The 21,514-nt window shown below is 38.6% G+C and overlaps 1 protein-coding gene across 1 annotated transcript in view; it reads right to left on the bottom strand.

Moving 5' to 3' along the window:
* VPS41 (VPS41 subunit of HOPS complex) overlaps positions 1-21,514 on the bottom strand; it is a 112,516-nt gene that overhangs the window by 19,719 nt on the left and 71,283 nt on the right. The window contains exons 11-20 of the mRNA XM_085051602.1: positions 17,211-17,308; positions 14,721-14,850; positions 12,845-12,960; positions 11,340-11,396; positions 9,123-9,184; positions 8,213-8,294; positions 3,701-3,793; positions 3,068-3,195; positions 1,335-1,479; positions 3-44 (exon numbers count right to left, since the gene is read on the bottom strand). Of these exons, the coding sequence (XP_084907728.1) occupies positions 3-44; positions 1,335-1,479; positions 3,068-3,195; positions 3,701-3,793; positions 8,213-8,294; positions 9,123-9,184; positions 11,340-11,396; positions 12,845-12,960; positions 14,721-14,850; positions 17,211-17,308 (953 nt within the window). The remainder of the gene's footprint in view (positions 1-2; positions 45-1,334; positions 1,480-3,067; positions 3,196-3,700; positions 3,794-8,212; positions 8,295-9,122; positions 9,185-11,339; positions 11,397-12,844; positions 12,961-14,720; positions 14,851-17,210; positions 17,309-21,514) is intronic.

The following is a 21,514-nucleotide window of genomic DNA, read 5'->3' as shown; positions in this document are numbered from 1 at the left end:
ACAGAAATTTTATCTTCATTATCCAGAAGCATGTCTACTGCTTTCTACAATAGAGAAAGAAAACTCAGGAAGGAAACAGGGACACACATGTTCTCACATTCTATCTAGTATTATGCTTATTCACTGATGGGTGTCAGATGGATATTGCAGACCTACTCTTTTCAGCAACAGAAATTCAAAGAGCAGTCTACATAACGTCAGCATACCCTGACACAGCACAGTAGAATACTACTACTGTAGTATTCTGTTTCCTCACTAACAGCAATAAATGCTGTGCACATACACTGCAGGTGAAGTATGCCCACTGAATCATCAGTCACAAAAAGCCACCACCAAACGATGTAGAAATACTATTTGCTTCAACGCAAAAGGGAACTACAGGGTGATGGCTATGTAAGAAACACACAATTCAACCTGCCTTACAACTGGATTCCTCCAAACTACCTTCACACCAATACCATTAATCACACAGACAAGACCACGTAAGCCGAATAGTCACCATGATTCAGGTCCTGCTTCCTCTTTCAAGAGCAAACTTTTGCTTCATATTCAAAAAATACCAAACTACAGATTCCTGATATGACTTATTCTATTGGATTAAAAAAACCCAACTTTTCTTTCTCCACGTAGTTTAGAATGGGCACTTTAAAGATGATCCACTACACTAGAGATGCCTCCATATTTTAACCACAGTGCTTAAACTACTACTGCACTGAAAAAAGAGCAGATCTACTTGGTTATCTTCCCAGGGATCATACCAAAACTCATTTGCTCAGGTTTTATAGCCAGCTGGAAAGCAAGAAGATAGAATTCAGCACAAATTGAATACTTCTTGATTTTTGGAATTTAGGTTAATAACCTTGCAAACTTTCAGAAGCAGATTAATTGACTGTGGTGAAAGGAAAGTGGCAAGTACATTTAATATATGCCTAAATAAATTCACTGTAAATAAATAAGCCTTTCTTTAGCTTATTAATACCATTATTTGATTCAAATACAGAAACAATAATATGGTGAAATTATACTCTGTGTGAAATTATATTTAATGTTGTGACTTGAGAATCATAACAATGACCTCGAATCTAGCATTCTTCTCACTGAGAGTGACATATGGAAAGGGAAAGGAAACACATAGGGAAATACAGAAGAAAAATATAATCCTTGGGTAAATTATTTGGCAGGCTAGGCAAACAATCTTCCTTATCTCAGAATGTATCCAGATGCAGCAAACACACTCACTGCCTCAACACTACCTTTAGCTCATTTATTTTTAATCTCTAAAATTAAAATATCTCTAGTGGAAAGTGAATACTAAATCATTAAGATCACCATACCTCTGAATCAAAATCCATGAGCAGAACAATTTTGTCTCTGATAGAACTGAAGAGATTGTGCTTGTGGATCAACTGGAAGACGTCTTTGTGCCTCAGAGTTAGGTAGATTTCTAGGGCTCTGCCATAGCGCTGGTCATAAGTATACCTGATAAAAACAGGATTATAATACATGTAATGTTACATACCTAAGTGCAGGAAAATCACATACTAGAATATGTTAAGCATGCTAGGATACTACTTAATTTTATAAATATCTAAACAGAGTTGTGATTCATTTGTGCTAAAGGGAAATAAACATCAGGCAACATTAATTTCACCTTTGTTTGTATTGGCCTTCATTTGTACTCTGACCTGTGATTTTCTGCATTTTCATTTTCCATTTTCAACTCACAGGGGAAGACACACAAAATGCTAGCTTTTCAGCTCTTGGAAACCAATTGGAACCCTCTTCAGCGCTAAAAAACATTCTTCTCTTAAAACTTTGTGGCAGATTGTAACATAGTAACAGACAGTAATTCTGCTTTCTTCAAAGAAGCAGTATGAAAAGAACACAGTGATCAGGCTGAGAAAATCAAAGAGCTTTATCCCTATACAAAGTGACCTAGAACCAGATCAGCTTTGGCACATTTTCCAGTCACGTATTTCCAGCCATGCCGTAAACCGAAATACACTACTTCTTAAATACTGGGCAAAACCCCCCACCAGTTTATATTCCTGTGGGTAATTCTGAAATGCACACTTCACAAAAGAGGTTTCCTCTGACAGCAGGAAGAGGAATGCTTGTAGCAGTGAGGTTAGCCCAGATGAGCTTGGAGCCTGAAATACCTGACGAAGCCCCCTGGGTCTGAAGAAACCTTCAGGTCAGGGTGACAGAAAAGTGTTCCCCCAAGACACCTCGAGACTAGCCTCCTAAATATGCATCAGGGAACCAAAGTACGGGGCTTTGGAGTTCTCCCCCTCCTTATCCTTTTAGAGTTAATAGCTAGGATGTTCCTCCAGCCGCGGTTTATTATTGATTTTTAAAGTTCTTAGTTATCTAGGTTACAAGGAAAGATAACCCTCCCCCCTTGTACCCCTATTCCCCAGCTCCCCTGTCAATCCTGTACGCTCCGTGTCCCGGTTGGCTCTGCCATCCAAACTCCTCCCATCCCTCGGTCCCTCTTAACCTCATGTTCGCCTCCGGTCTGCGCTCTGCGCCTTGGGACCCAGCCCCGTCCCGGTCCCCTTCGACCCTTCCCGATCCCACGGACCCCGCTCCGTCCTGCTGCACCCTAGTAAACCCTGGATTTCTGAGGCACAGAGTCTGCATCTCCTGACCGCTGTGTCTCCTGTTATTCTCTGTCGGGGAAACAACCCGTGCTCACGTGCCGCGGCGTCCCGGCTCCGCCCGGCCGGACCAGCGTGGGGGTTCGCAGCGGGGACCCCTTTTCGTAGAGGTTACAGGGGTTCTGCCGCCTTCCCTGGAGTGGGAAACCTCAAATGCTAGCTATTTACTTTGGAAAGAGGAGTAGGAAATCCAATCTCATGCTTAACAATTTGCTTTCATACGCAATGTGAACTTTCCAAGGAAGGGTATAGAATTGCTAAGCTATGCAATCACCGCAGTGGAGACAAAGTTAATACTCTGTAGACTGCGACAAAGAAGATTTTAAGAGAGCTAAGCAAATATAGATAAACTACAGTACCCTATTTTAAGTGTACTTTTTGTAATAGGAATTTAAAACTGTACTCACAATTCTGCAAGTGTTCGTAGCAAAGTCCTGTTCTGTGGATCTTTCTTCAGATGATCCAGTACAGCTTGAACTATGATTGTGTTGTTGTACAGATCTCCAGGCCACTCTTTTATCAGAGTTGCAAACCCCTAAAAGCATAAGAGATTGTAACAGAAATAGAAAGAATGGCCTAAGGACCATTTCAAAACATCAAAGCTTCAGCTAAGCCTCTGAGATGATACCTGCTGTGCTTCACCTTTAAGCAACTTTTATGTGTCCACAGACATGTACAGAGTAGAACACAAATTTTTCCTTCTTAGGGCAATGTTATTAAGATTCATAAAGCTGAATTTCTTTCAGGTGTTGTAGGCTTTGTGCATCATCTCAACCACTTATGCTACATTAAACAAACTAAAAATAACAGTATAAAAAATAATATCACAGCATTCAATCGCACAACATTCTATTTATTATTCTCTTAAAATTAAAATCCAACTTTTTAATATTTTTATTATTGCAGAACTGTCCTTTGACAATCTGTTTGTATACATCCAAGAATTTGCTGTCAGAGTTCTACATTGCTAAGGGTATTTGGCTGGCAATAACTATTGGACACATTGATGTGGAAACACTTCTGGAAACAGGCTGCAGTACCTCATAGTCACTCTCCAAAAATTCATGCAGGACCATTTCGTAGATAAGAGGTTTCAAAACTGGATCCCGTCTTGGCAAGTAACGACTAATTGCCTATAGGAACAAAGAGAATGAAATGTCAGATGGGGAATGACACATAACATCCTGATAAACTGATAGCAAAAAAAAATAGTTGTGAAACAAGAAAACAAAGCTATGCACAAAACATGGCTCTTGGTAATCACCATAAGCCTTATAAACTCGTACTTGTAAGCAGCACCCTGAAGTTATTTACTCTAGGATTACACACATTGGAATTGTGTAACTCATTTGAAAGTGCTTTTATATGAGAGACAGGTGGCAAGATACTAGTTACAATGGGAGAATCAGCCACTGTGCCTTCTAAATGACCATTAGTCATTTAGTAAACAAAACCCATAAAAGACGCCTCAAAACAAGAATGTTTTCAAAATCCATTTTGTTAAGTCTTGGCCTTGTAAAAAGGTATAAGGATTCATTAGCTGAAAAATGTGTTGTACTGGGTTGACCCTGACTGGACACCAGGCACCCAACAAAGCCACTCTCTCACTTCTCTCCATAACTGGACAGAGGAGAAAAAACGTAACGAAGGGTTCATGGGTTAAGATAAGGAGGGATCACTCACCAAATACCATCACAGCAAAACAGACTAACATTAGGAACAGTAATTGAATTTATTACTAACCAAATCAGAGCAGGATAACAAGGAGCAAAAAAAATCTCAAAAACACCTTCCCCCCATTCAGCCTTCCTTCCCGGGCTCTACCCTCTTTGCCCCAGAAATGCAGGGAGACAGGGAATGGGGGTTATGATCAGTTCATCACTTTTTTCTTTCTTCTTAAATCTCTTATCACAGAGTGTTACTATCATTCCTGATTGGCTTGGCATTGGCCAGCACTGGGTCCATCCTGGAGCAGGCTGGCATTGGCTCTGGTGGATACTGGAGAAGCTTCTGGCAGTTTCTCTCATAAGCTACTCCTGTAGCACCCCCACTACCAGAACCTGGCCACACAAGCACAATATATGTGTGATTTTGAATTATGAGTTACTGTGGGATCACCACATTCTATGAAGTGCAATTTTTACATATCCAAATGAATATAAATTTGAGAATATATCCCTCCATGGAAAGGTTGAAGGCATGTGATCTGTCACTGTATAGAAGGTGCTAAGGAAATGCATTCCAGCAGACAAGAAGCTGCCAGAATAAATCAGTTCATACTCTGGAATTTCAGCACAGCATCTTATTAGTACTACTGTTCCATGCAACTAGAGACCAAGATTATTTCCACCTGCCAAAAGAAATCCTAATGCTACCAGCTATGTGGGGATCGTAGGGTTTCTAGCTGAGGGGCCAACACCAATGACGTTCCTCCAAACACTCAGAGATGGTGCCTGTTGGTCGCTGTTGGCACACAGTACAACAGTGTTTTGTTACAGATTTTGCTTGAACAAAGCAGGAGAAAAAACATCTCACTACATTTTAGACCTCTCCTCTCCCTGTGCTGTTTGGGCTCGGCCAGTTTTTGAAATGTGGTGCTGCCAACATCAGGTCCCACCAATTGTCACAGAATTTGACAGTTAACTCAGGGCAGTCTTGCCGGCTCCTCTGAGGAATCATATTCCTGACCCCTTCATAAAACATCTCTTCTGACCATAGAGAAAGCAAGCTGGTTATCAGCTGGACACCCAAAGGCAGAGGACACTCTCCAACGGCTGCTTTCACTCCCACTTTCTACCTTCCTGCTACCTCTCCTAAAAGAACAACGTCCCCCAGCAGACTCTGGGCTGCAGTTCGTCCACACAGCGAGCTGTGTAGGGGTGCAGTTGCCTTGTGTGTGAGCCAGGCTGCTTCATGAAGGAAATTTCTCCTGCCCCATGTCCCATTGCTTTGAAGAAAAAGCACAGCCACCTCCTGCAGTTTGGCCACCATGCTCAGCAAAGACTAAGAAGCATACAAGTTATTTTTAAGCCTTGGCACAAATGCTGGAGGTTCCAAACTCTTCCTATATTATTTTTAAGCTGCAGACAAGGAGCAAGGTCAGACAAAAAGGCTTCTGAATCAGGCTGCCTTTGTACCTATTCTTAAACCATGTGGTTAAAGTGACTTTAAACAAAAAAAGCATAATATACACAGAAATATTTTCTTCCCTTGTTTCTTCTTAAGATCTGCTTTCAGACTTTTCATCAATAAATGTAAGGATGAGGTATACACAAGAAAGCACTTATAAAAGTTGACATGAGATTGCCTAAACCATCTTACCAATAAGTCAGAACAACTGGGACAATTACTTTTTCCTCAAATGATATCTAAGAGATGAAAGGAACTGTCAGGACAGTCCTACTCTGAGCAATGCCCACTACTGTCAGATGAAGTCTTTCAACTGTCCTCCTGACAATGTTTTGGTTAAAGCACTGCTGCTGCTAGCAGATCATCCTGTACCACTGCTGAAAGTCACTGCTGTCACAGCAAAGTAAATAGAATGGAGCGTATCCCTCATGCCACAACAGCCAGCACTCACAGAGTTTGGCACCTTCCTTTGAATCCATCCACCTTCCTCAGCTGTTTGAGCTGAGACATTAAATTTTACACCAAATTGACTTGAGCACAAGCACGTAACTCCCTCAAGCCACCGCTGCTGAAGGAGGAGAGGAAAAGATCACTGCAAGGCTTGAGAATCTTGAAACTGCCACAACTAGGTTTGCTAGAGGACATTCACTGAAGATGAGAGACATCAAGATACCAAAACACCATCTTTGGTAGCCAGACAGGACCATTTAGCACAGAACACTCAAAACCCCCTAAAATCACACACAATCAAACAACACTCGCCACAGACTTGACACTGGGGTATCACTAATCCCTTTGTGCAGGAAGGAAAGTTTAAACCTTTAGTTTACTGTCACCTCAGTTACTGGCAAATCACACTAGATTGGAAACATCAGATTTCAGGGAACAACTTGGATGCAGTGCAAATTCTTCCAAGAAAATTCCATATTGAAATAAACTCTCTCTCCACATCTCAAATACTCTCCTCATCAGGGCTTAAAGCCTTTATAGACCATTTACAATATGGTGTTTAATATCTGCTGGTTACGTACGTAGATAAAAATTCCACACAAATGATCCCAAGCATTACAAGGACCCTGTCATTCAGATCAGGCTTAAATTAGTTCATCTTTTATGATGATGATGGACAGACATCTTTAGCAATCTGGGAAAAGTTAAATGTGATTCAAACAGTGAAATAAGGCAGGCATTTCCTAGAACTGCAGCTTGAAGCTCAATAATGTAATGGACTGCATGTCATGTTTTTCTGAGAATTCCTGGGCCAAGGCTCTAAGAAGAAAAAAGATATTCTAAAGGCTGAAAACAGCCAACTGTTTAGAAAGGCAGTAATTAAGCAGAGATGGTTTTGCAGCAAACCTGCAAATATTTTAGTATTTTACAGTCTGCTGGATGACATTAAGTGGAGACAAAACAAACATCCCTTCCAGACATTTGCATCTAAAAAATGAAACTAACCCAAAAGGATGAAGAAGCAGTGTATCAAAAATTCACCTGTACTTGCATTCAGGTCCTTTATTTGATTGAAATAAAGAAACAGAAACATAGGATTTCATCTTCCAAATAAAGAATGCACGAAACCACAAGGAAGTCATACTAAAGGCAAGGCTGTTGCACTGCAGTGGCTCTAAAACAGAAGTCAGACATTTCTGAAATTCATAATGCTGAAACACTTTTGGTCTTTGAACAGAATTAAATACCTCAAAACCAGCAAGGGACTGCATGCTGTGAGATCTTAATAATATGTTCTTTTTGGCTCATTGAGTTTGAATAGGAAGACATAAAATTCAGAAGTAAATGCAACATGTTACCAAAGGGAGTGTGCATAATGTTTTCAATTGGTTTATCAGTGACAGTACTATGGCTTCATGTCCCAGGCAATTTATTAACTGAGAATCTCACATTAAATGTGTACTGTTGTAGTAGCTGGCTTGCGATCAGGAAAAACACAAGACTATGCAGACTGCTCCTCTTTCTTGCCACTATTTCTAGCACATAGAATAGGTTTTCACTGTGGCTTTGCAACTCTTTGACACTTAAAATTATGTAGCTGTTGCAAGGGACCTGGATTTGCCAGAATGACTGGCACCCACAGAGACTATTTTCCTTAAGACTTGGGGTAGGATTTTTAGGATATACTGGAAATGAATTAAAAGTAAATTGGAAAGACGTATTTAACTGTGAGCATCTTTGCCAAGTAAAAGCCTTGGAGGTGGGTCTTTTACTTGGAGACTGCTAGCAAGTAAAAATACGTACCACTATGCCTCCAATCTTGTTTAAAGGAAAAGCAATTGTCTAGAAACAAACAGAGATCTGGGGCAGGAATAGCCCAACATGGCCAAATGTGATGCTTTAGATACTCGGTCAAAGCATACAGTAAATACAGCACACAAGTTACTCAAATGCAGACAAAGAAATTAACTTACTTTAAGCTGACCTATTTCTTTAAACTTGTAAACTTCAAACTCCCAGAGTTCTGTGTTTTTTCCAAGGATTTTCTGGCATTTTCTGGAAGGAAAATGAAAGAGAACAAAAGTAGGTACAGAAAATAATACAAATGTGACAGCATTACTACAAGGATTCCTTTCTTGCAAAAGTGACTTATTTTGTCAATCATCCCTTTAAGCAGAGTATGCCAGGTTCTCCTCCTTCCAAATCTTATAATTTTGTTGCATACAAGAGGACTAACTGCTTATTACGCATTCACCCCTAGTGATTAGGGCCATACTAGCTTGCACAGAATTATAGAATGGTTTGAATTGGACGGGAGCTTAAACGTCATCTGGTTGAAACCACACACCATGAGCAGACAAGCCACCCTCTCGATCAGCATTATGAATAAAGTTTTTAAATCTCAGTTGAGGAAAACTGAACACTTAAAAAGATATGCTTATGCTTACACATACATGAAAACACAAATCTTGGGTAATTTCTGATCCTTACTTTGGATTCCCATACTTGGTATTTTTGTTTATACCCATGCAAAACCAAATTATTTTCTGATGGCCTTATGTGCAATGACACACTAATAAATTTAGTATATCATAATCCAAAGAAAACCTTAGTTTTGAAAGTCTAGTGTGACTTTGAAAAATTAAAGGCTTACTTTCAAAAATATATGTCTCAAGTCCAGTTAAAGTTTACAGTAACTTTTACGTCACTCAGGCAAAAAAATATAGGGCACAGCAATACATCTCTATGTTTTGAAATTTCAGAAACTCCAGGACACAGAAAATCAACATCCCCAAATACTTCAGAATCAATAATTTGTTTTTGCTATTTCCCCCCCCCACAGACACACTCTAGCCTGCAAAGAAGATCTTTAATATTGGTTACCGAGCAGCCAGGTCATACTCTCCTTTTTCCACTAGGTGATTTATATAGGCTAAGCCAATGTCCTGAAGAGAATAAAAATAGAGAAATTATTTATAAAAGTGTGGAAGTGAAGTACTTGACTGCCAGAATAACTACCATAACAGCAGTGCATACAGCTATAAGATCAAGGCTCTAAGTATATCCCCTGATTCTCCTTTAAACATAGGGCCCATAGAACAGTCAACACAAAATACTTGCATAGACTGCTCACAGGTTCAACCTAAGGTACTCTTCTAAATAATTCTCGTAACCTCATTGATGCTGAGAAGACTGTACTACCTCTAATTATTAAGGATTGCTCCAAACACATGGCTGATCTGGCAGTGCTTAAATTAGTTAGTTCAAAAAGAAAATTGCCAGTCATTGTATAAGACATGTTCTTTGTCACCACAAAGTTTGCAAAGGAGGGCAAAAAGTTGGTTGAGAATATAAATCCTAGTGTCGCTCAATAAAGTGCAGAAATTACTGAGAACTTAGCAAGATTATTAGTTATTATTACATACTAAATTTCCCTTCTCAAAGTTCATCACACAGGTCAGTTGTAAAATGTTTCTGGTAGGCATTTAATATATATTAAAATTTTGGCATGAGCCTCCTGCTGTAACCTCAACACTCATGTCCATGTTGCCACAACCCAGTGTACTCACTGCATAACTTAAGAATCACATCACTAAAATAAAGCACATTGTTTCTAGAAAGAAAAAAGAAAAAACAAAGCTGTACAATGAAAAAGAAGCCCATATTTCCTACAAAAAAAGAACATTTGCATCTTCTGAGGCACAACATTTCTTTGATCAGTATCAAGGACAATACTGACCATAGCAAAATATGAATAGAGGTATGCACCAGCTTCAACTGGTCAATCTACTACAAAGAGAAGAAAAATGCACATACAAACAATTTTAGGATTTCATTGCACTGTGGGAACCACCTTCATATTTTCAACTTCACCATTTTCAAAAAAGAGGCTGACAGAAATGTTCATTCTCCTGTGGACCAGCTTCCCAGTGAGCAGAGAAGATGTATAAGGAAAGGAGATGTAGATCTGGCTGTTTAGGACCTCTGTGCTCTGCTCAAGAGGTGCAGAGGAGCAGTGATAATTACTGCAATCCAAAAAACCCCTAAGGCTACCAGACTTGTCAGGTATCCTGAATGTGGTGTCACCTGGCAGTGAGAGGTTTTAAATCAGTGTACCACTAATTCTTCACTTAGGGCTTAATGTCAACATTTTGTTTCCTCAACACATTCTGTTGGCTTTTGCATTAGAGACCAAACTCTCAAAGTCTCTGCTTGTATTTCGCTGAATTTAATAATTTACTGCAGAGCAAATTTCTGCAAACCAAAAGAAAATTGGATTTGTTGTTTTTTTTCCTCCTAATGCCAGGACCTCGTTTAACAATTCTTTACATCTTTTGCAAGGGTCACAGAGCAGCTTTGTTAAGTGCAAACTCTGTGATAGGTGATGGCATGCTATTTAAATCTTAATTCAAATTCTGGATTACAGAAGAATAAAAATTTTCTAAGACATACTGATATACAGTGGGCATCAGTAATCCGGCCATAAAATTATACACATCTTCTAACACTTTAACTTCAGTTTAAAGCAGCAGCAGTACTGGTGAATTTAAACAAAAGCAAAGAAACAAAAACTAAAATTAGTGATGCTTTTGTGTCTATTACACCACCCCCCCTTTTGTTTTAAACATTGATACCTTTTGTTGCTCTGTGAAGGGACTACAAACATGGAAAATAACTATATGTGAGAAAGGGAACATCTTTTAAATTCTTTACAAAACCCTGCCACATGTACAAGGTAAAAGTTAAGGAGAAATTTGTCACTACTGCCTGCAATCTCTAGTAGTGTAATACTGTGTGTTATGTCAAACAACAGTAAATTTAATACAAAAGTAAAAGCAAACAAAAACCCCATCAGCAATCAGAGAAAGGGAATTCCCTTCCTTTGAATGTCAATAGCACTTTCATAAAATGCAGATCCTTTCATGTTTCACAGACTAACACTCCTGTTCAGCAGCTGAAACCAAGAAATTGAATGCTAGTTGGAGTATGCCTAACAGTTATTGCCTGGTGTTATAAAAACCAAGGAATTTATTTGTTGCATCTTACAGTATTCTAAAAGAAAGAAGATATTTTGTTTTGAATAGAAGTTTTGAGACTTACCAAAATCTTGTGCTTTTTTATGGTTTTCTGACTGATCTCAGCTGCCATCAAAGCTTCCTATATTCAAAAAGGAGAAAACAGAGATACTAGTCAAACACACAAACTTTCAATTCACAAAGCTCTAGAATTGTATAAATCAACTGTTTTTCAGAGTAGGGTGTTTGAAGCACTAGAATTTTTAATGCCATGGTTGGGTAAACAGCTTTGAATTTATACTCAAACAAAAGCAGTCAACCAAAGAGAAAACTACTTTTGTTTCCATCTGGGTTCACTCCACATTATTATATTAGCATCAAATAGCAAGATTACAACAAAACACATTATGCAACCACATTTGATTGTTTTCAAATAAGACCACTTTACCATCAAAACCTATGAAAAAAATGAACAGGAAAGGGGGTGGATGGGGGAAGGCTACTTTCTACTTCCCCAACCCAAATGTCTTCTCCAGTCGGGATTATGAAGTGTCATTTGATGCTTTTCTACTTCTTTCAAATGTACAGAAAGAAAGTGGGCACTTTTACAAATAAAAATGAAACCTTTAAGATACATTATAACATGCCTATCTACTAACTTAAATGGCTTTCATAAAGGCACACACACAGCTGTCACTTGCAAATTACTGAAGTCTTCAGGGACCAAATGCTGTGATTTACTTATATTGCAAAACTGCACTCATCATACAAGTTTGCTATTCTGATGCAAAAGCATCCACAGGGATTTAAACAAATCTGCATGAGAAATATCATGATGATATTAGCAAAAGCAATACATGCTGAATGGCTTTCCCACGTTTTTTTCTTATAATGGGTGCACAAATAAGAATAAAAACCACATAAATAAGAATGTGTAAGTTAACTTTATGCATCATAACAAATGTTCTAAGTCAATAACTGCAGGACATTAGAATTCAGACCACTGTGTGCATGTTGATATGGTATGCAAGAATTTATTATTATTATTTAGGTGTTTAGAAATATATACTTAAACACACCAATATTTATGCAACCAAATGCTGAGCTGTTTTTTTTTCCAAGAGAGCCATATACCCTTGTTTTTTAATATTGGATCAGCTTTATTGTGAGCAACACTACTTTCAGCATGTGAAGCTACAGTTCAAGCCCATAGTATTTTACTTTTAAAAGCACAGCTCATTAGATAACTCTTCTGCTGTTTTAAGGCCAAAACCCAGCTTTAATAATTTTCAGTGCCAGCTAATACATTTCATAACTGATGATGAGAGCAGTATTTTCAGCATCTAACTCAGTTACTTCACCCCGGTGAAATTCTGATTAGCTGTTGCACTAGTAAGACAAATGCTAAAAGAGATGGAGGAATGTATAGTTAACTCCCACAAGGGAGGAATGTATAGTTAATTTTACAAGCATTTAGTCAATGACTGTAGGATCAGAAACTGTCCAATCCAAATGACCTAGCAAAGTCCATCATCCTACTCCAATTTCCAAACCAGGAAAATCTGAAGGAAAGAATGATGTAAAAATTACTTCGTATTTCTTCTTTTCAAGAAGCCAGTCAATGTGGTCATCTTGGTCCCGCTCTTTAGCCACAACCACATCTCTTGGGCTGATGATATAAAAAAGTGATTCACCTTCCGAATACTCTGCAAATGCACACACAGTTTTATTATTATTATTGTTATTATTGTTATTGTTATTATTATTATTATTTTATTTTATTTAAGCAAAGTTCTGCTTTTTAGTACACCCTTGAGCGGAATTTAGAAAGAGGAGATGCAAGGAAGACAGCAAGGCCATCCTGCAGGACACACTTCTTTTGGAAGCTGTATTTTCCAATAAATTAAAACTGGTTTAAATGGCAAAATATCTTTCAAAAAATCACTACAGCTTATCGCAAATTCTGATTCATCCACTATGTGTAAACTTTATGGTGGTTTAGAACCCATTATTATACTTTTAGAGGACTATTACACTACACAGCCTGCAATAAACTTATCCTTCCCATCGAGGTCAAGGCTATCAAAAGCATAAATGACAGATGCCTTAACCCTTGGGGACACAGCACATCATTACAGCAAGGCATTTGCAATGCAGCAAGCTAAGGCTGTATGTATAATGCATTTTCTTATACCATAAGCCTTTATTTTTGAGTAAGCCCAAAGGAAAAGTACTAAAAGGTAAAATCAAATGCAGAAGATGATTGTTCTGAATAGTTATAATCTGCACAGAATCATGAAGAAACACTGATATTTTGCAGGCACAGAAGAGAAAACTAATTTGTAGGCAAAGAAGAGAAAACTACTCACTGTCCCGATCAGTTTCTATAAACACGTACAAATACACTCCTGAAGTGATAAGCAATTCACAAAATAATTCTTTTCTTAAAGCCATACAAACCATTTAGACTTGTCAGATGAACTAGAATATTCATAAAGCATAAAAGTACAGCTGTGAACATCAATGTTCTGCTTTAGAAGATGTACAAAGAAACCCCAATTCTGTTGATAGAACCACAGATATTTTTGAGGTCAGGAGGAGATATAGTATATTTCTAGTGGCTTAAGGGCACAGATGTACACAAGGAGGTCTGCGAAGCCTCTGATTTGAAGCACGCTGCCAGAGGAGATGCTTAAAATTCAGATTCATGGATTTTAAAAGCCAGAAGATATGCTTCTGTATAACACAGGCTACATAATCTTCACCAAGGAATTCTGCATCAGCCTTGCCATGCATTTTTCTGGGCTATAACATATAGATCAGAAAACTACGCCGTCTTAAAAAGACAGCATATAATTGTGCCAGGGCTTAATCTCCCCTTCTCTTACATAATTTAACCTATCTTCTAGGTACAACTTGCCAAAATCCAGTTCCTATTAATTCCATTTTAACTTTCTGGGGTCTGTTATATAACTGAAAGCTTTGTCAGTACAGGAAAGCTAAGTATCAGTGTGCCTCTTTTAAGTTGACCCAGGTGCATCTTACTGTTGAAATGACACTTATTCAGTCTTTCCCTCTAAAACAGCTTTTCCAGACATTGTGCCACTCATTTTGCTATGCCTGAAGCCCTTAATGTAAAAAGAGCTCCTATGGATTACACGTTGACTAAATCTCCATCGAAGATTACCTTCCACAATACTGGACATTACATGAGATATATTCTTCTGCCTTCTCCAGTATGTCTGACCTAATAGATAGCATTAAAAATCATGGTATTTAAATACACACGTTTGTTTTCTTTCATGTGATTGGCTCTTGTGGATTTCCACTCTACACTTCAGCTATTCAAGGAGATGACAAAAAAATGACGTAAAAATGAAAAGCAGACTAAGTACTCCCAAATCAGGTCTTCTTTTAAGCAAGTTATCAAAACAAACGAAAACAAAATGATATTGAGAACACCTACCTAAATGATAATCACGACATTCATTTTCTTGAAATCCTCGTACTGTTAGTGCATCAGAAGAGATCTCTTCACAGGATTCAGGTAGGGGTTGTACAATATCGAGTCTAGGCCTTGCACAACACTCCACTTCCTAGAAAAACGACAACATCTTAGTTGCATCCTACGTGATTTACCTCAGCAATACCAACTGGTGGTCATCGACAAAGAAGGCTGAAATTCAACAGCTGCAAACATTCACAAAGATCCAGTACTTTGCACTGGGTGCTCAGCTGCAAATCATACAAGTTGAAAAGCTGTGCTCCACAGAGTAATTGCATCTGGAACTCAAAGGAAAGTTACTCCTACTCTTGGATTGCTTCCCTTGAAGAGATCAGTGCAGAGAAGGAGGTATAGAGGTATACATCCTACCTCTGAGTTTGTTCACTACTTTTCTGCTCTTGGTCACAGAAGTTTTCAGGGCTATCACAGATGATTATCAATTGCTTCATTCAACAAGCAACAGAACAATTTAGGACTAACACCCAACTGGGTTCACACCCTGAAGGACAGAGCTCTATGAGTCAGTGGTATTCTGGTATCAAGATGAATTTAATTTCTTTTGCTTAAGCTGGTATTTGATGTTAAGCAGCCAGCAGCAGCAGGGAAAAAAATAATCTGAGAATAATAAAAAACCTTTACTGTTCTGATGAACTTAGAGTAAAATGAACTTTCAAGTGCAATGCAGGTGGTTACGGTAAGCTGACATAATGGATTTTCACCTTCTGTCTAAGGGAAACTGCTGTCTTCAACTAGCTGCATTTTAATTAAGTCAAGGTCCAAGACAATCCTGTATTTTCTACTTCAGGCTGTGAATTACAGCAAAATACAGAATGAAAGAGCAAGGACACATAGAAAGTGGATTTAAATGCTCTAACCTACCCATTTGGAAGTAGCACTTCTTGGGTCTTCAATTTAACTGTTCCATAAAAAAAACCAAACCCAAACCAAAAAAACTTTCAAAGCAAGTTCAGTTCTGATCTACTTTGTAACAAGTAGGAAGCTGTCATTTGCAAACTGTGAAATCAAGTGTAGGAATACCAGTGTTCCTTGCAACCAAAGGATATTTGTAGTGAGCAGCAATTCTGCTGCAAGCTCAGGCAGTTTGGGCTCCACAGAGCCAAGACGCTAACAAAGGAGTTGCCATGACAACAGGACAGACACAGTGTCAGGGACAATTGTACTTCTGTTCTTTCTACAGTAACCCAGAGAACTAAGAAGTTAATGAAGTCCAGCATTTGGAGTTTGTTTAAAAGGCTAATTAAAAGCAAACAAATGAAAAAAACTTTTCTCCATTCAATTACCATTATATCACCTGAAATTCCCTTTTCATCTTTCTTTCCTAAAGCAATTAAAATGACTTTAACATTTAGCAGTCACTACCTCCTTTATACTAACTCCATTCCTGTACTACTTTTTCATTAACAGTAGATTTCCAATTTCCTTCCTCTCCAGCATTTCAAACAACCTTTTCCTCTCCCTTCCTTATCCTATTTGTCTGCTTTCTTTCACTGACTTTCCCACACTGGAGGACTACTGTGCTGACTCTTTTGGGAAACTTTCCTGTGACATTATTTTTCTCCTTAATGTAAATAAAGAATTAATAATCTGACATCCTGAAGCCGAGCTAGAAGCTAACCCCATTGGTTTCAGAAGGCTTGAGCATTTGTTTGAACCCACAGCATTTCATTGCCTAGCAACACGTGCACTTAGTTTCTTAAGGTTACTATGGTGATGGTTTTCTAACACAGACATACTTATCAAAGAGATGATCAAGAGCATCTGCTGTTCTCACACCGCAGCTTCAATGATTTCCTCCACTGCCTTGCCTTTTATTTGGCAATATGAAATCAATGTTGGAGACAGACATGGCACTTGTCTGCGCCCAGTAAAAACTGCTGACATGAATTCTAATTTCTACCTATCCACATATGGATCTGGGTGTACACAACTAAAGATCTTAGAAGGAAGGGAGACAATGACGCCGCTTGCTCACAATCATTCATTCCACCCTGCAGTGACTCTTATTGCTTGAGCCGATCAACTTCACTACCCTCACTTCTTTTGAGATGCAGTGTCAGCAAGCTCCTCTTATAGCTAAACAAGGTATTTCATTTCTTCTGGTGCAGAAACATCATGAAGAAAGAAAAGGAAAGAAAAGGTGGGGGGGGGGAAGAGGAAAGGAAGGAAAAAGGAGCTAGAAGGGCTAGCTAGAGACCTTCGCTGCATTCTGCAAGAAAGGAACCCAAAGATGATTTCCGAAACGCAAGCACGTTAGCCTTCAACATCACCTCCACTGACCTTGTTTTAGAGGTCAGAGAAGTTTCAAGCCCTGTTCACTACCAGCAGACTACAAAACTTTTCTTAGATAATCATACTTGTATGAGTAGTTTAAGGCCCAACTCACAGGTCTCAAATAATGTTATGAAGAAACTCTGAGATAAGAAAACCCACCATTTTTTCGGAGATCTCCTTTACATATGAAAGTATAACAAGCTGGTCACAGATAGGTGCAAGTCCACTGATGTAGAATTCGGTGTCAAATTGGAAAACTGAAATAAAATAGAGAACAAAAGACTTAAAAATATGAATGTGTATGAACTACTACCTAAGAAAAACACATCATTTTCAGTGACAATCAACAGCATACAGAACTTCAGAGATATGAAGACTCAATACATAAAACAAACTCACAGATCTCCCTGTTGGATCAGATGAAAATCTACATTTAACAGATTAAATTGCACTAAAGCTTACAAAAACAAATGCTTGTGCTCTGGGATATGCTAGAGATTAAGTATTTGAAATGCGGGTTCAGTCTGATTTTCAGTAATCACATTGAAAAAGGAAGAAAATCAAACTCAATAAAATAGGCAATAAGTAGTACAGTTCACTGGTTTGCATATTTGGAGCAGGTTCAGGTGGCTGTAAGAGAATTGCATCTGCTACATCTATTGGTATGATATATGAAAACACAAAGATCATTATTTATTTATCATTGCTTATCATCACAATTATTTCAGCAAGGCAAATAGAAAATACAGCATAATGACATTAAAAATAAAGCTAATTTTCTTTAGCTAAGAAAATAAAAAGAAACAGGAGAAATAATTGTCTTCCTGGAAAAGGAGAAAACAATACAATGAAAAAGTATATATTTGACACCTGTCTCTCAATGAATAAGCAAGTACTGTTTTTCTTTTAACGACTGCTGACACTTTGGCATCACTAAGGGGCCAAACTACAACACAAGGGTAGAGCACTCAATCAATTCACAGAGAATAGGTTTACATTTGTAACCATGTACGTAATTATCTTGTTCTAGCCTGCAAGATTGAGGAGGTTATTTTGACTGTGTCACATGTTGCTCTCGGAGATGATATTAAACAACCCAGTTCAGAAACAACTACGTATCTTATTCCCAGTTTACAATTTAGTATTTGGCATTTTAAAACAATATGGAAGGCAGGAGGAAAAATATAGAAAAGAAAAAACAAAATGAAATCCATAATACTATCAAAGAAACTTTAAACTCAGCTTTAATGAAGGGCCAAGATAAGGCTCTGAAAGGCACGTAAAATACTGTGGTTTGTATTTGAAGAGAAAAACAGCACAGTGACTTATCATTAATAATATAAAATGATTATAGAGACAGTTTTAAAATCAATGTGTGTTTCTTTGTCTTATACTAGAACTTTAGTCCCTTTGTCAGTGAAAATGCTTGCAATGCCCAATGTAATGGTGTATTTAAGATCACGTAGAAGTACTGATCTGTGAAACAAAAAAACCCAAGCAAATAAGAATCACCACTTCAGGTTTTGTTTTTAAATAGAGTTTAGTTTCCTTGGTTTCACTTTCAGCTTTCTCTCAGTTCATCCCTCTCAAGAGGCCTCGTTGAAACACAATGCTCTAGCTCTGTTGCTACAGCCTTGAACAAAGAATAACTGGCATAGACAGTGCTTCTTGACCTGATAAAAACCTTTGATGCTGCTAATCAAAAAAGTCTTACTGAAAAAAAAAGGATGTTACAGCTGCACATAACAGGTTAATTTGACTTACTTTCTGGACACTGTGTCACGTTCATGAGGAAAAAAATCCAACACAAAGGCACTGCAGAAATGTTAATTTGAAAAGGATCCAAAATAACTAAAACACATGTAGTATTGAAACAAATAGAAATGACTGAGCTAAGGCCATCTGTCATACATGTTTATGCCTGCCTTAAGAGAAGATAGAAGGTATGCTAACAGTGGATCTTCTCCATGTTCAGCATCCACGTACAACTGTCAAATAAATTACCAGGAAGCAAAATGAAGAAACCTGTAAATATGTTTTGCTCCTCATTAAAAGAAATGTATGAAATACACCAAACTACAGAAATGAAACTACATATGTATGGTGGTTTTGCTTAGCCCAGAACATCAGCAAGGTATCTTTAACATCTAAGAGAAATTTAAACCCCTCAGAAGCTGTTGTAGTAGGCCTGAGGAAGTGTCTGAGGGGTGGGGAGTGGCACAAAGATGGCTTCTGTGTGTCCTGAGTGAAAGTTCTGGAAGTTTCTCACCAAGTCCAATAGAGCCAATCTCTGATGGCTCTGAAGATGATGGACATGCTGCTGGCCAAGGCTGGGCCAATTAGAGATGTTAGTTATGCCTCTGTGAAAACATTTTGAAGAAAAATCAAAACAAAGTAGTCACACACTTCTCGTTAGCCAGAGGAGGAGGAGGAGGTGAGAATAGGTGAGGGAGAACAACATGGAGACACCAAGGTTAGTGGAGAAGGTGGGGGAGGAGGTGCTCCAGGCACCGGAGCTGAAAACTCTCTGCTAGCTGTGGTGAAGACCATGGGGGGAGCAGGAGGTCCCCCTGCAGCCCATGGAGTCTACAAGGATTCAGAAATCCACCCACAGCCCGCGCCAGAGGAGTAGGTAGATGCCTGGAAGAAGCTGTGATCCAGTGGGAGTCTCATCTAAAGAGTTAAAGCTGCAAAGGCCTTGCAAGGGAGAGAAAGGCCTTGCTCCTGGGATGGAAGCAGCCTGGCCTCGGCTCAAGAGAGTCTGCACAGCACCTTATGGGCAAGAGGACTCATGCTGCAGCAGAATTCGGGCGGGATGTTGCTCATGAGATTGGACCCACGCCAAAGAAGTTCCCAGAGGACTATCTTTTGTGGGAGGGAGCCCATGGCTAAGTAGAGGACCCCTCTCCCTGATGGACTGACCAGAGGAAAAAAAACCAAAAAACCCTTAGCCTGCCCCCTACCTGTGTTGTTGGTTGGAAAGAGGGAGGGGTTGAGCGGAGAAACAGTGTCTTAAGAGTGAGAGGGGTGAGCAGAGAAAGGTGTTTGTAGTAGATTTGTAGTGATGAATAGATTTATGGACTAAGAAAATACCCCATACCCAGCCCCTACCCTAGTTGCTGGCTGGAAGGAGAGAGAGGGGTGAGTAGAAAAATGGTCTCTTAAGAGGGAGGGAGATGAGTGAACAAATGGTGTCTGAAAAGCTTATTTTTACTTCTCATTTATCCTCCGACTCTGTTAGGTAATTAAATCACTTTGCAACTTTAAGTTTGGAGCCTGTTTTCCCTTTTTCTGTGTGTCCTCTCCCCAGTGTCCTATCTCACTCAACTCATGATTCCAGTGTGTGTTTAACAGTATTTTTTTCATTCCCCTCTCCTGCAAGTCTGTGGCAGGAGAGAGCAGAGGCAACTGGCATTTAGTCAGGGTCAAACCCTGACAATATGCTACATTATTTACCCAAACTCTATAAAGCCACGTTCTCTGGGATTTAAAGATCCACACGTATGTGTCATACTGAAACTAAAAGGAGTCTATTTTGTTTAGTCAAAAAGCAGCCCTTGCTTTACCACAGCAAAATTTAAAGAGTAAAATTCTGCTCAGAGGGTTTTACCTTTGATTTCTGTGGGCACAATATTTCAACTAAAAGCACTGGTGGTGAAGATACCATCTTGAGAACACTTACGGGTATGCGGACTGTGGCCTATAACAATGAATGCAAATTTTGCAGATGCTCTTAGTGCAAACCAAACAGAATACAAAATGGCATGCTTTGTTTAGCTATTATCTTGTGCATGGAGTTGCATTTGATATAAAATATAACTTTTTGGTTTTTTCTGACACTATGTGAATTCAGTTCCAACTAGAGGACAAGAAAAGGTCCCACATAAGTATCACTTAAGCTTCAAAGCTGATTTTCTGAAAAACTTTTTTCCATTGTACCAAGAAAACTTTGTTAAGCAGCAGGGATAATATTTAGTCATGAAGAACTTTGGGGCTTAGCAATTCTTAGGTTTGATGACAAAGAAGTCAAAATCTTGAAGAATTTTGACTCATTTTATGAAGAAATTAAAAAAATATAGGTTCTAGATTTGGCTTTTTTCTTAATTTTTTTTTTTGCTTCTCAGAGTATAGCAGACTCGCTTCAGTGAAATGCTTGCATAAATCACCTTATGAAGTAAATTTCTTGATCATCACATTTATCAATTAAGCTTTACATTCTATCTATAAAGAGACATATGTTGGTACATTAGATCCCATTAATCTCACTTTACAAACAAGAAAACAAATATTCCCATGTTTTCTTTTCAGACTGAAATGTGCTATCTCAGTGCATGATGCTAACTTGCCATGCAGGTGTGAAGCTATTCCCTCATATAACATGTAGGTGTGTTGCTACAAGCACAGCCTTAAAACATGTAATTGTTAACCCAGAAATCTGCTTAGTGGGAAATTTGGTAGAATGC

This window comes from Lichenostomus cassidix, chromosome 2 (assembly GCF_008360975.1).
Source record: "Lichenostomus cassidix isolate B80296 chromosome 2, HeHo_3.0, whole genome shotgun sequence".
Taxonomy (NCBI): Eukaryota; Metazoa; Chordata; class Aves; order Passeriformes; family Meliphagidae; genus Lichenostomus; species Lichenostomus cassidix.
The sequence above is the reverse complement of the archived record's forward strand: the minus strand, read 5'-3'. Positions and strand labels throughout refer to the sequence as shown.